Genomic DNA, 16,502 nt, shown 5'->3' with positions numbered 1-16,502 from the left:
TTACCTTTCATTAAATAAAAAAAACCTAATACTGAGTGTCCATTATTTTGTGCCACCCAGTAACAGGCTGTAGGGATACAGTCAGGAACAGCACTGCCATGATTTCTATATGCATGGAAAACATTGTCTGATAGGTAAGTAAATGAGTACAATACAGTGTGAGCATGTATACTATATTAAGACAGAGAAAGCAATATATGACGAGGGAACGCCTCAGGCAGAATATACAACCCAAATTTAAAAGGAAAGAAAATCCTTTTTCAAAGAAAACAACTCTATAGAAAAACTTAAAAGAATAAGTAGGAGAAATCCAACAGAAGAGAATGGGGTAGAGAAATGAGGGACTAGGGAAGAGGCAGAGGAATTCAAACTTGGGAAAACTACACCAACTAAGATCTGAGCACAGCTTGAAGGAAGAACTGGCTTTAAGATGAAGCTTTAAAAAAAAAAAACCCACAGGCAGAAGTGAGATAATATGGTGTCATAAAATAAGTCATGTTAACATGTCCCAATACAGGCAGTCCTCATATTGCACAGTCCTGAAAAGCATAAATTTCCATTACCATGATTTTGTAAAACACCAATCCCCAACAACACAGTTCAAATTCCAATTACCACATTATGTTTATTAATTGGTAATTATATAAAGCACAAACTTTGGTGCTAGTTCTTCCATTCACAAATCACTATATAGTTAGAAGAGAATGAAGCCAGTCCACAGAAAGAGAAAAAACGAAGTGAAAAACTTATCGGTTGTATTTTAAATCCAGGTTCTACCAGTCTCTGAGGCCTAGCTACACTCCTGTTCCTTCTGCACTTAAATAAACTTCCAATGATTCCACTCTTTGCCAATATAGTGTGAGTTTAGTTTCTGTCATCTACCACTTAAAGTCTTGAGTAATACCCTGAAGGCAATGAAGAATTTTTAAGATTTTAGGAATTTTAGAAGTTTTAAGGAGAGTAGTATTGCTAGACTTTATAATCAAAGGACCACTCGGGTCACAATATGGAGAACAACCTAAACTGGAAACATGCAGGCTAATTAGAAAGCTGAAAAAAATCTACAGGAGTCAAAGATCGCTTATATAGAGAAGAGACTTAGAGATAAAAAAGCTGATAATCTTGAAAATATTTAGGAGGAAGAATTAAGAGGACTAAGTTGTTGATTAATGTGAGCAGAAGGGATAGGTAAAAAAATCACTTCTCTTTGGACATGCTAAATTTCAAGTATCTTAAAACATGGCATGCAGCAGGGGCACCTGGGTAGGTCACTTAGTTGAGCATCTGACTCCTGATTTCAGCTCAGGTCATGGTCGCAGGGTCCTGGGACTGAGCCCAGGATCTTCACTCAGTGTCTGCTGAGACTCTCTCCCTCCCTCTCCTTCTGCCCATTCTCACACTCACTCTTTCTCTCTCTAAAATAAATAAATCTTAATAAAAACAACAGAGCAAGTAGAAAAATTTCATGAGCAGTTAAATATTGGGTAGTTTAAATCTCTGCAGAGAATATGAGGTAAGGAAAAAAACTGGGAGATTATCACATAAAGATCATTGAAATCATGGGAATAAATGAAGTGACCAGGGAGGAACTGTAGAATGACAAAAAAGAGAGACATTTAGGAAATCAGCAGAGCAAGAGAACTCTAGTAATTAGAAGAGCTGGGGGGTAGGGGAACCAAAAAAAACAAGAATCAAGTCTTAGAGGAAGGGTGCCTGGGTGACTTAGATGGTTAAACATCTGCCTTTAGCTCAGGTCATGATCCCAGGGTCTTGGGATAGAGCCCCGCATCAGACTCCCTGCTCAGTGGAGAGTTGGCTTCCCCCTCTCCCTCTGCCCATGCGAAACCCCCACCCCTCCATGTGCACACTGGCTCTCTATCTCAAATAAATAAATAAAATTACAAAGAAAAAGAATCAAGTCATAAAGGCTGTCAAGGTTAAAAAAAAAAAAATTCAACAAGGATGAAGTAGTTAACATGATCAAATTATTTTTAAATTTAAGTGAGAGAATGAGAAGTTTTAGCAACAACAACAAAAAAAAGGCACTGATGAACTGGCAAAAGCAGTTTTAGTAGAACGCCAATGGAATGCAGTGGATTTATGAAGAGTGAAAATAAAAAAAGTGAAATTGGGGGAAGCCTAGGTGGCTCAGTCAGTTAAGCATCTGACTCTTGGTTTCAGCTCATGTCATCGGGGTCATGAAATCCAGCCCCGTGTCAGGCTTTTGCACTCAGCAGGGAGTCTGCCTGAGATTCTCTTTCCCTCTCTCTGCCCCTCCCCCACTAAAAGAAGTAAATTGGTAATATGGATAATTCTCTCTTTAAAGGAACAACAGGCTAAGATGGTGGCTGGAGGGAGATAAAGACAAAAAATGTTTAGTAAAACCTAATCATATTTAAATATTGACAGCACAGAAGGAGATAAGAGAAAAAGACATAGGAGAGAAGAGCTAAGCTGAGTTAATAATGTCCTAGAGAAGTTAGCAATAGTTGGGTTTCAAAGCCTAAAAGGAGAAATAAGAGCCAGAGATATCTCTTTCCAAATACCAGAGAGAAAGAATACATGGATGAGAATGCACTTAAGCTGTAGATTCAGTAGTGAGGATGAAAAGCAATATGATGTCCTTTATGTAAAATGGGAGATGCTGAAAGAGAAAGGCAAAAGCAGTAAGATCAGAAGTTCTAGCAGACTGGGCAAGTTCTGAAAGAGCCACTGGGCACATGCAATGAGAAGGCTATTCTGGGAAGTTAGATTTACAGGTTTGGGATTTTCTCTAGCAGCATTCAGTAACCAAGATATAAACACTGAACAACCAAGCAGCATCACTGATCCAAGATTTCAATTTTGTCAGGTTAGTGCGACAGAAAGGAGTTAAGGATACTGGCAACAGAGTAGCTGAAGTGATGGACCGTGGATTCTAAGCTAGACCAACTCTAAACTGCATAGGTAAGTGACAACAGAAGAGAAGAAATAGAAAGCAAAGGAGTCAGGAGACTAAGAAGTCAAGGAGCAGGTACGGTGTTATTGAATGAATGAAAGAAGCTGATGGTCGGCAAGTAAGATACTTGCTTTCTAAGATCAGAGGTAGAGCTCTTTCTGGTGATTAACAAGGGCCACCATATGTTGACCCAAGTGGGAGGCTAAAGAGGAATCACACAAGCACTGAAGTGACCTACAATGGCGACAAGATTTAAAACGGAGAGGAAGGCTATAAACCATAAAACAAAGTCAGCTATAAACGAGCACAAATAATCTGGAGAGTGATATCAATGAGAAAACAGACAAATGGCATATGTTCCAAAGGAGTAAGAGACTTGACAGAATGACTGGTACTAGACTTGCCTTCCCACCATAAACAACTATAAAACTGGACAAAACATACACAGTGGGATGTTTGGGTGGCTCAGCCCATTAAGCGGCTGCCTTTGGCTCAGGTCATGATCCTAAGGTCCTGACATCGAGTCCAGCATCGGGCTCCTTGCTCAGTGGGGAGCCTGGTTCTCCCTCTGCCTGCTGCTCCCCTGCTTGTGCTCACACTCTTTCTGATTAAAAAAAAAAAAAAAAATATATATATATATATATATATACACACACACACACACACACACACACATATACATATATGTGTGTGTATATATATACATATATATATGTATATATATATGGTAACTATTTCCAGGCAGTACAAGATGAAAATCCTTAAGAGAAAGGAAACACACAACTAAGTTCCACATCTATCCCAGTTCTCTAACTGAGGACAATTTATCAAGTGCAGTACAGAATAGAAAGGATTACAGAAGACCTGGAAGTTCAGAATTGGGAAATATACGGCACCAAGTATTAAGAAGAGGTGAAGTGAAGATGCATGATTAGAGATGCTTACCTATTATAGACAGTACAAACAGTGATCAAGTAAATATAAAATCTGTGAGACAAAAGCTGAGGCCCCAAACTAGATGATTTGCCTGGTCTTAATATTGCCTGCAGAATAAAATAAAACCCCCTAAATCTTTACAGTCCCTTTCAATCTGGCCCCAGTTCACTTTTCTTATTTCTTCCCATTCCGTCCCCCACACACTCACCCCCAGTAACCTCTACACCTAACACGGGGCATGGGGCTTGAACTCACAACTTGCATGCTCTACTGACTAAGCCAGCCAGGTACCCCTCTTCTCATTCCTGTATACAAAGCTTCACTCCACCGAAAATAGCATACTTGACATCCAGTTATGTTTTGTTTTTTAAAGATTTTACTTATTTGACAGAGATCACAAGCAGGCAAAGAGGGAAGGGGGGGGGGAAGCAGGTTCCCCGCTGAGCAGAAAGCCCCCTGTGGGGTTCGATCCCAGGACCCTGGGATCATGACCCGAGCTGAAGGTAGAGGCTTTAACCCACTGAGCCACCCAGGTACCCCAATAGCTCATTATCTTTAAATCTAGCCCAAATTATCAATAGTGCTGATGTTGAGAAACCCTGCATCAATCAGAGACAAATACTAAAACCAACAACCTAAGCATTCATAAAGTTGGGGGAAAAAACAGGATCCAAACACATAAAAAGGAAGGAAACAATAAATTGGGGGGAAAAAACAGGATCCAAATACATAAAAAGGAAGGAAACAATAAAAAGAATAGAAATCAAGAAAGTAGACAACAATGACAAGAGGAAATAACAAAATATAAGCTTAGTTTTTGAAAAATTTATAAAATAAGCAAAACTTTAATTAGATTTATCTTCTTTTCCAACTTGAGCTATATTTTACCATAACTAAAGGGACCTAACAAGTGAAGTAAAGCAATTCTAGAAGGAAAAATAGTGGAGAGAGAGAGAGAGAGAGAATTCAAATTTTAAAATATATAAAGAATGAAAAAAATGAGAAAATCATCATGTTGCAACCTATAATGAAATAACTCATTCATGGAATAATAAATGGTAAAACCAAAGAAGTTTACGGGGCAAAGTTATTAGCTGTCACTACTCAAATCCACAAAAAGTGAGGCGACTCCATCTTGTGTGGAGTTATCCTCTCATGTGATATAATTCTTACACACACAAAAAGATCTAAATCTAATCAAATTTATAATCTAACACCTTGTCTACAAAAAATATGCAGGTAAGAATTTAAAGAAAAAAAAAAAAAAAAAGACACCATAAGGAACCTAACAGCATAAGTGTGAACAAATGACCCAGTTTCTTCAAGTCAGTGGTGGGGAGAGGGGAGAGAAGCAGGTAAGGAGGAATGTTCTAGATCCAGGTAAACAAACTATGGCTTATGAGCCAAATGCCACCTGCTTTGGTATGGCTCCCAAGCTAAGCGAAGTTTTTACAATTTTTTTTTAACAATTCTTTGAAAAGAAAAGAAAAGAAAAAAAAAAAGAAGAATATGGGACAGAAACCTGATGCAGCCCAAAAGTCTAAAATATTTACTATCTGACACTTCATAGAAAAATTTTGCCAACTTTTATTGTTAATTATAAGAGATTTACAAAAGCCTGAAAGATATAGCTCCCACATACAATGAGTGGACCTATTTTAGATCCTGATTAGTATAGATACACTACCAATTTTTATGCAGTTAGGAAAATTTGATTATGGACTTACATGATATTAACCAACTAGTGTTAATTTTTTAAGGTTATGGCTTTGTGTAGAAGTCATTTTTAAAATGGAGGAAGATTTGGGCGCCTGGGTGGCTCAGTGGGTTAAGCCTCTGCCTTCGGCTCAGGTCATCATCCCAGGGTCCTGGGATCGAGTCCCACATCGGGCTCTCTGCTCAGCAGGGAGCCTGCTTCCTCCTCTTCTCTCTCTGCCTGCCTCTCTGCCTACTTATGATCTCGCTCTGTCAAATAAATGAATAAAATCTTTTTTAAAAAAATAAAAAATAAATAAAATGGAAAAAGACTAGATATTTTTCAAATATGCAAAATATTGATGGTTGTTGAGACTGAGTGATGGGTGCTTGGAAGTGCCTTGTACTCTTTTTTCTATGCATGCTTGGAAATTTTCAAAATCAAAAGCTAATAAAAAAGACAAAAGTTTCAGCAAGACAGATCAAGGAATAAAACAAAAAAAGAATACAAATACACAAAATACTGAATGAAAAAGAAATAATGAGAGCTAAAACTGAAATGAAAAATTAAACTGCAAACAACTATGTTCATAAACTGGATAACCTATATGACATAAATTTTTGGAAATAGACAAAAATGCTAGAAATTAGTAGGTGAAGAACTAGATAACTTATATAGACCAGTTATCATTACTATAATTAAAATAGCAATCAGAGACCTAGCTGAAAAAAAGAAAAAAAAAAAAAAAAAAGGACCCTGGCAAATGGTAAAGATGGTAATGAGACAGATAATCCCTATCCTATATACATGACTTCGGGGAAAAAAAAAATGAGAAAAAGCTACTAATTTAAAAGGACTAATATAATTTTAATTCCCAAATCAGACAAAGACAATATAAGAAAATCATTAGGTCTTTCTTACTTACCAAATACTAAGAGTAAAATATTAGTTAACTAAAACTAGCAGTATATCATAAAATAAAGAATAATACATTACAAGAAAGGCATGTTTTTAAATAGCTCATTATCTTTTTTTTTTAAGATTTTATTTATTTATTTGACAGAGATCACAAGTAGGCAGAGAGGCAGCCAGAGAGAGAGAGAGAGAGAGAAGCAGGCTCCCTGCTGAGCAGAGAGACCCACGTGGGGCTCGATCCCAGGACCCTGGGATCATGACCTGAGCCGAAGGCAGAGGCCTTAACCCACTGAGCCACCCAGGTACCCCAATAGCTCATTATCTTTAAATCTACACCATCAACAGTAAAGGAAAAAAAAAATCAAAATAATGATACCTCTTGATCTAACAAGTTCACAGGGAACAGAAAGGGGAAAAAAACATAACCACAACACTATAGGGATGCAGTCAACAAAAGCCAGACTATTAAAAACTCCACAAAACCTAAGCCCCAGTTTCTTCAACAAAAAATTGCAAGGTTAAAAAAAAGTAGGATTATGGGGAGGGGAGGTAACTTTCTAATTAAAAGATCACATTTGGATCTTAATTTGATTAACTGTAAAAAGCTGTTTACAAATAAGATTCATTATGAATGGAGCAATAGAAACATAAAATATGTGAAGATATAGTAAAATGTGAATAGTAAACTCTAAGCAGTACATGACTGGTCATTTATTGTAAATTCATACATTGCTGTATGCTTAAATTTTTTTATCATAAAATGATGGGGAAAGTTCTAGCAAATTCAGAGAAATCTGACCATTGGACATTTGATGATAAGATATTACTTTTTTTTATGTGAAGTGGTATTATGATTATAAAAGAAAAAAAGGACTTGTGTGTTAAGAGACACACACTGAAATTTTTTTTTAAAGATTTTATTTACTTATTTGTCGAAGAGAGAGCACAAGCAGGGGGAGCAGCAGATAGAAGGAGAGGGAGAAGCAGGCTCCTCTTTGAGCAAGGAACCTGATGAGGGATTTGATCCCAGTACCTTGGAATCATGTCCTGAGTTAAAGGCAGACACTTAAAAGACTAGCCACCAAGGTTTCCCAAATACTGAAATTTTTAATGTTTATAGATAAAATATGTCACCTGAGATTTGCTTCAAAATAATTGTAGGGGGCTGATAATCTGACTTGAGCTGATAGTTTTTTAAGCTTAGTGACAGATACTGAACAGGTTTCATTATACAATTCTATTTTTATTTTATGTATGTTTAAAATATTCCATAATAAACTTTTTTTAATTTTTTTTAAAGATTTTATTTATTTATTTGCCAGAGAGAGAGAGAGCGAGGGAGCACAGGCAGGCTGAGTGGCAACAGAGGCAGAGGGAGAAGCAGGCTCCCCGTTGAGCAAGGAGCCCGATGTGGGACTCGATCCCAGGACGATGGGATCATGACCTGAGCTGAAGGCAGCTGCTTACCCAACTGAGCCACCCAGGTGTCCCAATGAACTTTTTTTTAAATGAAAAAAACGCACTTAAAAAGACACAAGAACAGGTCTGAATGAATGGAGAGATTATGTTCATGGATGAAACCTTTAAAAAAGCCAACATATAAATTCTACCCAGATTAATTCACAAAGTAGTAATACCGTGGTGGTATTAAATATGATTGCAAATTCTTTAACACTCTTCACATCAAAAACAGGAATTTAATTTTCTTCCCCTTGAATAGGGGTTAATCTTAATAACACTACAGCTAAGAGAATGTAGCAGAAATGAAGCTGCCTAACTTCCAAAACTAGGTCATAAAATGGTTATGGCTTCCGGCAGGCTGTCTTTCTCAGGATGCCCACCTGTGTAAGCCAGAACCACTTTGGGGGGAAAAAACCACAGGTAAAAGCCATATGTATAGGTTCTGGCCTATAGTCTTGCTGAGATCACAGCCAACAACCAGCATTAATTGTCACATACATTAATGAACAAGCCAACAATTACTATTCTAGTCCCTGTCTTCATGCTGCCCAGCTGATGATGCACAGTGAATAGAGATTAGCTATACTGACCAACTTGCCCAAATTACAGTTCTGTGTGCAAATTAGATGTTGCTGACCTAAACCACAAATTTAGGGATGGTTTGTTAGGTGACAATATATAAACAAAACAGAAACTACAATCAAAATTCCAGCTCAGGATGCCTGAGTGGTTCAGTTGGTTAAAGGGCTGCCTTCACCTCAGGTCATGTTCCCAGGGTCCTGGGATCAAGCCCTGCATAGGACTCCTTGCTCAGCCTGCTTCTCCCTCTCCCTCTGCCTGCCGCTTTGCCTACTTGTGCTCTCTCCCTCTCTCTCTCTCTCAAATAAATAAATAAAATCTTAAAAAAAAAAAAATCCAGTTCAATCTTCAGAGAAATTTGACATAATCATTCTATAATGTATAGGGAAAATAAGGTTTTCTTTATTTTTAGATTTACTTACTTGAGAGAGAGAGAGCACACACACACAAACGCAAAGAGGGAGAGGGAGAAGCAGAATGCCCGTTGATCAGGGAGCCTGATTCAGGGCTCAATCCTAGGATGCTGGGATCATGACCTGAGCTGAAGGCAGACTCAACCTACTGAGCCATCCAGGTGTCCCGAAAATAAAGGTTTTAAAAAAAGCTGACCAACTTTGCAAAAGAAGCGCCAAGAGTGAGAACTTGTCCTCGCAGATATAAAACCACACTATGAAATATAACACTACTGTTAAAAAAAAAAAAAAAAATCTGGTACTGTTATAGGAAGAGAAAAATAAAGAGAAGAAACAGAGCTTAGAAGTTTGGAAACAAAATATATGACATCCTGGAATCTGTCTGCCTGCATTCAAATTCTGGCCATGACACAATGCAAATTACCTTCTCTGAGTCTTGTTTGGTCTTCTATAAAATGAGATAATAAAATACCTAATTCAAAGTTGTTACGATGATTAAATAAGACCACAACAGTGCTTAGACTAGCCTATAATATACAAAGTTATAAGTGTATGTAAGCCAATTGTTGTAATTTAAAAAATAAAGAACCATCAATGAAGTAAAAAGCCAACCTATGGATGAAATGGGGAAAAAATTTGCAAACCGTGTACATGGTAAGGAGTTAATATCCAAAACACGTAAAGAATTCATTCAACCCAGGGCAATCTTGCACTTCCAATAGGAAGAAGCCTACTTCACTACTCCAACAAGGGGAAGCAATTTTTCTTGCACAGCAACAAGCCCAACCAATAAGAATATACCATAACTCAAGTAATGAGAAAACACCACCATCCTGCACTCTCCCTTTCTTCCAGTGGACTTTTATTCAAAGCAGACCCTCCCATCTTCCTCTCTTTTCTGTTAAATTACATTCCTCTCCTTTGATCTTCAGGCTTGTCTCTGGTTTCCCATAGCAATTGCCATTCCTTTGGTATTCCTGAGTAAACCCATTTTGCTGGTTAAAAACAAAAAGTGTACAGAAGACCTAAATACACATTTCTCCAAATAAGTTATATGAAATACCAACAGGTACATGAAAAGATGTTCAACATCATCAATAGTCATTAGGGAGATGCAAATTAAAACCACAACAAGATATCCCCTCACACCTGTTAGAATGGCCATGATCAAAGAGACAAGAGATAGCTGTGCTGGGGTGGCTAGGTTGGTTAAGCCTCTGCCTGTGGCTCAAGTCATGACCCCAGGATGGAGCCCTGCATTAGGCTCCCTGCTCAGCAGAGAGCCTGCTTCTCCCTCTCCCTGCTGCTCCCTCTGCTTGTGCGCGCTCTCTCTCTCTCTCTCTCTGTGTCAAATAAATAAATAAAATATTTTTAAAATATTAAATATTTTTTTAAAAGGCAGGAAATAACAAATGCTGGTATGGATGTGGAGAAAAGAGAACCCTTTTGTGCTATTGGTGGGAATGTTAACTGATAGAGCCACTATGGAAACAGTCTGGAGAATTTCCAAAAAGTTAAAAATAAAACTACTATATAATTCGGGAATTCCACTTCTGGATAAATATCCAAAGGAAACAAAAACACTAACTCAAAAAGATGTCTGCACCCCCATGTTCACAGTAACATTATATACAACAGCCAAAATACAGAAACAACCTAAGTGTCCAACAACAAATGAAAAAAAGGGGCACCTGGGTGGCTCAGTGGGTTAGGCCTCTGCCTTTAGCTCAGGTCATGATCCCAGGGTCCTGGCTCTCTGCTCAGTGGGGAGCCTGCTTCCCCCTTCTCTCTGCCTGCCTCTCTGCCTACTTGTGATCTCTGTCAAACAAATAAATAAAATCTTAAAAAAAAAAAAAAAACAAATAAACAAAGAAGCTGTGGTATGTATACACACACACACACATAAAAACCATAAAAAATTAGGAAATCCTATCATTTGGGACAACATGGATGGACCTTAGAGGCATATGCTAAGTATTATGCTACGAGAAATAAACAGAGAAAAGAAAATAGTGTATGATCTCACTTTTATATAAAATATTAAGGAAAAAAACTCACAGAAGAAAAGACTTGTGGTTACAAGAGGAGGAGCACAGGAGAGAGAAACTGCAGAAAGGTGGTCGAGTTACAAACTTCCAAGAAGATAAATACGTACTAGGGATGTAATGTACAACACAATGACTATAGCTAACAATTAAGCTACAATTAACTAATTAAAACTAAATCGAGAGGCGCCTGGATGGCTTAGTGGGTTAAAGCCTCTGCTTCCTCTCAGATCATGATCTCAGGGTCCTGGAATCGAGGCCCGCACCAGGCTCTCTGCTCAGCAGGAAGCCTGCTTCCCCCTCTCTCTGCCTGCCTCTCTGCCTACTTGTGATCTCTGTCCATCAAATAGATAAATAAAATCTTTAATTAAGTAAGTAAGTAAAACTACAACAAGCTACCACTATTTATTCACTAAAATGACTAAATTAAACCTACAGGCAATATCAGACAGAATAGCCAAATGCTTTGGCAGGAGTGTAAATTAGTACAATCACTTTGGAAAACTATCTGGCAGTATCTACTTAAGTTAAACAAACACATACACTATGAATAAGCATTTCCATCCATGGGTATCTACCCAAAAGAAATAAGTCTATCAAAAGAAATATATATAAGAATATCCATAGCAGCATTATTCATAGCTGCTAAAAACTGTAAACAAGTCAAAGGCCCTTCAACAGAAGAATGGATAAACAAAGTATGTCATATTCCCAGTGGAATACTGCAAAATAACAAAAGAGACTGAAGTACTGGCATACACAACAATACGGAAAAATCTCAAAAGAGATGAGAGAAAGAAACCAGATACAAAAGAACCATATAATTCCATTTATATGAAATTCAAAAACAAGCAAAACTGATCAATGGTGACTGAGGCTACTAACAAGGGAGTCTACTGGGGTGCTAGAATAAATGAGATTTGGGATTGAGCCCTGCATCGGGCTTCCTAGTCAGTAGGGAGAAGACTTCTCCCTCTCCTCCGCACTCTGACTCACTCTTGATCTCTCGGTATCTCTGTTGCTATCTCTTTCTCTCTCAAATAAATAAATAAAATCTTTGAAAAAAAAATTCATGATCTTAATTCATATTGAAAGAAAAATTTATATACTAAATAATACCTTGAAAGATCTTTAGGATTTAAAGTTTCATGACTATAAGAGAAAAAATTAATTTCAGGGGTATCTGGCTGGCTCTGTCAATAGAGCATGTGATTCTCAAGCACCACAATGGGTGTAGAGCCTACTTAAAATAAAATTTTTTAAAAATTTTTTAAATGGGCGCCTGGGTGGCTCAAAGGGTTAAGCCTCTGCCTTCAGCTCAGGTCATGATCTCAGGGTCCTGGGATCGAGTCCCACATCGGGCTCTCTGCTCAGCAGGGAGCCTGCTTCCTCCTCTCTCTCTCTCTGCCTGCCTCTCTGCCTGCTTGTGATCTCTGTCTGTCAAATAAATAAATAAAAATCTTAAAAAAAAATTTTTTTTAAATAATTCTAAGTTTAACCATATAGAAGGAAAGCTCCAAACCTCCATACTAACTAAAGATTTTAAACTGAAAATTTCTTTAAATTTTTTTTTTTAAGATTTTGTTTATTTATTTGACAGACAGAGATCACAAGTAGGCAGAGAGGTATGGGGGTGGGGGGCGATGCAGGCTCCCTGCTGAACAGAGAGCCTGATGTGGGGCTCACTCCCAGGACCTTGGGTTCATGACCTGAGCTGAAGGCAGAGACTTTAACCCACTGAACCACCCAGGGGCCCCTGAAAATTTCTTTTTAAGTTATTTCTAAAAACTAATTGGTGAAATACCTGTGTAGAAGTCATTTACTTTAAGAGTTTTTTAAAAGTAAATCTCTATACCCAATGTGGGGTTCAAACTCACAACGTCAAGATCAAGAGTTTCATGTTCTTCTGAGTCAGCCAGTTGCCCCAAGAAATCACTTACTGATGGTATGCATTAAGTCTATCTTCTCTTATCTAATTTCATCATTATACCCCTAATATTTTTATTTTTTGTATTATATATATTTTTTAATTTCTTTTTTTTTAAAGATTTTATTTATTTATTTGACAGATCACAATAGGCAGAGAGGCAGGCAGAGAGAGAGAGGAGGAAGCAGGCTTCCTGCTGAGCAGAGAGCCCAATGCGGGGCTCAATCCCAGGACCCTAGGATCATGACCTGAGCTGAAGGGAGAGGCTTTAACCCACTGAGCCACCCAGGTGCCCCATTTTTAAAATTTCTGAATAGATGTACCTCATATTCCTCACTCCCAGAAGAGGCCATATTTTCTTGTATAACAATCTTCCAGAGCTAGGCAAAGCATACATAAACATACGTCTTTGTATGTACATATGAATCTACACACATATTCTAAAAAAAAATCACATAATATGCTGAAAAGCACACTATATACTGTCTCGTACCTTCCAAAAGCTTTTTCCTAGAAAAAGAACACTTAAACATTTATTTTATTTTACTTTATTTTATTTTTAAGATTTTATTTATTTACTTGACAGACAGAGATCACAAGTAGGCAGAGAGGCAGGCAGAGAGAGAGGAAGGGAAGCAAGCTCCCTGCTGAGCAGAGAGCCCAATGCGGGGCTCAATCCCAGGACCCTGGGATCATGACCTGAGCCGAAGGCAGACGCTTTGACCCACTGAGCCATCCAGGTGCCCCCATTTATTTTATTTTTAAGTAGACTCTACCCTCAATGTGAGGCTTGAACTCATGACTCTGAGATCAAGGGTCCCATGCTCTACCAACTGAGCCAGCCAGGCACCAAAGGGTACCTAACCATTCTTTTAGTCAAGATAATTATATCATGTTTAAGGTCATTTCTTGCTGCTTTCAACAGTAACAACGAAAAATACCAAAAAACGTATGCAAAAACAATTTCACTTGTAAATTCAACCAATCAGAGAAAATATTTATGTATTATACCCTTCTTTCTTTGCATAATACAAATAAAGATACAGGGTAGAGATCAGATGGTATGACTTATTAACAACAAAGAACACTCAGCTCTATAATTAAGCAGATGACCTCAGAAATCCAGTTCAAGCTGAGCTTGCATGTCCTACCTTGGGCACCTAAACTGACCCATCTACCAAAAGAGATATGTTAAGAGATAGGTTAATTCCTGGACCAAACTTACTAATTACAAAACGTTCACCTATCTCTCATACCAAAGCTATTCATCTAGCTTAGAATACCTTCCAGATGACAGAAAGCAAGTAAGTATTTAATAATTCATTTGACTCTGTTAAGGATTCCTCTTCCTCCATATTCCTAAAATCAAACATCTTACTATCACAATCAAAGCATTTTTTCCAGTAAAGTATCAATTGCTATTTAAACCTATTAACCCAGTCAATTAACAAGAAAGCAAAATGGGTAGGGAAAAATTCCAGCTCCAACAGTCACAGCAAGTGGTTACCTTAAAGCAAAATTAAATCACCAAATTCCCAGCGAATGCTTTCCCATTCCTATCCCCAGGGATCAACTACGCAAAATGAAGAACAGAGATGGTTTCAAGTTCAAAACATCAGAAAAAAATATCACGCAGATGCTGTTGCTGTAGAGCATCTCAAGTCTTCCTTCCACCAAGAGCAAATCTGGAAATAATTTGACACAAAAGATCTCCTCTACTAACCTATTTCATCGTTACCATTTCTGGAAATAGCTAATTGAAGGAAATCAAATTTATTTCAGGGAAAGAAACTTCCCATTTCAAAATGTCAAGGGAATTTATCAATTTCAACTTCCAATCTTCCCTTTTGTAATATTCTAGAGATATTGAGGCAGGTACTATTTTGCTTTCCGACTTCAACAAATCTTTACGATCATCCATTTTAACCATCCAACCTCTGGGGAAAGCTTCGGGTACAAGACTGTGTGTGAGGCCTTCAGCTGAAGACGGTGTGCGTGTGTGTGCTTCAGCTGTAAGACTGTGTGTGTGCACGCACCCTTCCCCGGGTAAGACTGTGCGTGTGCGCCCTTCGGCTCTAAGTGTCTGGGTGTGCGTCTGGGCGTTGCTTCAGCTGTAAGGCTGTGCGTGTTTGTGCGCACAATGCGGCTATAAAACTCTATGAGCACCTTTTAGCTGTAAGACTGTGCGTGTGTATGTGTGTGTCTGTGTGCGTGCGCGCGCACGCCCTTCGGCTGTAAGACCGTGCGTGTGGGTGTGCGCCCTCAGCTCTAAGGCTAAGCATGCCTGTGTGTGCGCATGCGTGCACTGACAGCTAGGGGAGTCGGCCTGAAACCGGGGCTGCTACAGGACCTGGAACCCTCCTCGTCAGCTGACCGGACCTCCCCTGCAAGGTCTCAAATTGGGACGCACAGAGAGATTTCACGCCTCTGAAAAACAGCGATGATGCAGCACCAGGCTTTAAGGAACAGGTGAAAAGTAGGTAAGAATCGGGGCCAAGTGTCTCAGGAGACCGGCCTCAGCAAAAGGGGCACTGGAACGCATCCCACCCGGCAGGCACTTCCGGCCCCGGACGCTCCGCCCAGCTCCCCGAGGCCGCTGTTTCCAAGGCCTCGAAGCTGGCCGCAAGCGCCGCAGTTGCGCAGCCCAGGCGGCCTCCACACCGTGAAATAACACGGACTCCCGTCCGCAGCCCGCAGAGTAGCCGCCCGCCAGACAGACCCGCGTGCGACGTTACCTATTGAGGAGCAGGGAGGCGACGCTAAGGCAGAGCAGCAGGAAGCAGAACAGCGGGTACTGGCGGCAGATCTCGCGTCCCACGTCCAGCCGCAGCCGCTGCTTCAGCTTCTCCCCCATCGCCCGCACCCAGGACACCATCTCCGCTGGCGTGGCTGAAGTTCCACTACAGACTGAGGCCGAGGTCGAGGCGACCCCCATCCACCTCTCGCGTCTCCGCCCCCACCCGGCCCGGCGGCTACCCACCCAGCCGCCGACCGGCGGACGGTCCGCCGGCTGCAGTCGCCCAAGGCCCCGCCCAAGGCCCCGCCGCGCGTGCGCGGCCTCCGCCCCCCGCCCCTCCTGCCGCCGGCGGTGGGGACTGCCGCACGACGTGCCCGAGGTCGTCACCCGGCGCGTCCCCCCATCTCCGCCTTCTTGGCGAGGGTAGCGCGCCGTCTCCCACGAAGGGCAGGACTCCACTAGCGAGTGGCCTTTCCCGGAAATCAGGGGAAAGCTGCAGCAGCCCGTAACCGCCTGGATCGCGGAGGAGAGAAAGAAGGTTGTGCCGAAGCACGGGAGAAACTACAGCCCCGCGCAGCCGCCGGGCCCTGCCTGCGGGACCTCCTGAGCTCGCGGGGCGCGCTGGGGACTGTAGTTTTTGTGACGCGAGCCGTGGAGGGATGGAGTGGCTGGTCTTGGCCCCCGCCACTCTCCACGCCTTCTCGACGTAGGCTTTGCTCCGAATGGGGACAAGTCGAGCTTTATGCGACCCCCAAGGGAGAGAAAGTTGGGGGGAGCGGAGACGACTCAGTCCTTATTTGGCGAGGGGTGGGAGGGGGCGGCGGGTGAGTAAAACAGCCCTGGAATACGAGAGTT

At 40.4% G+C, this 16,502-nt stretch overlaps 1 protein-coding gene across 12 annotated transcripts in view; it reads right to left on the bottom strand.

The window, feature by feature from the left end:
- Positions 1-16,191, bottom strand: part of SNX14 (sorting nexin 14) — a 99,825-nt gene extending 83,634 nt beyond the window's left edge. For 10 of the 12 annotated variants that reach the window (XM_082730662.1, XM_082730668.1, XM_082730659.1 and 7 more), the window contains exon 1: positions 15,646-15,949. In XM_082730662.1, the coding sequence (XP_082586788.1) occupies positions 15,646-15,845 (200 nt within the window). In that variant the 5' untranslated portion in view covers positions 15,846-15,949. Of the gene's footprint in view, positions 1-15,645 lie in introns of all 12 variants that reach the window. The other 2 variants (XM_082730660.1, XM_082730665.1) reach the window with 2 other exon arrangements.
- Between the last annotated feature and the right edge of the window lie 311 nt (positions 16,192-16,502).

Source organism: Mustela nivalis (genome assembly GCF_964662115.1).
Source record: "Mustela nivalis genome assembly, chromosome: 5".
Taxonomy (NCBI): domain Eukaryota; kingdom Metazoa; phylum Chordata; class Mammalia; order Carnivora; family Mustelidae; genus Mustela; species Mustela nivalis.
The sequence above is the reverse complement of the archived record's forward strand: the minus strand, read 5'-3'. Positions and strand labels throughout refer to the sequence as shown.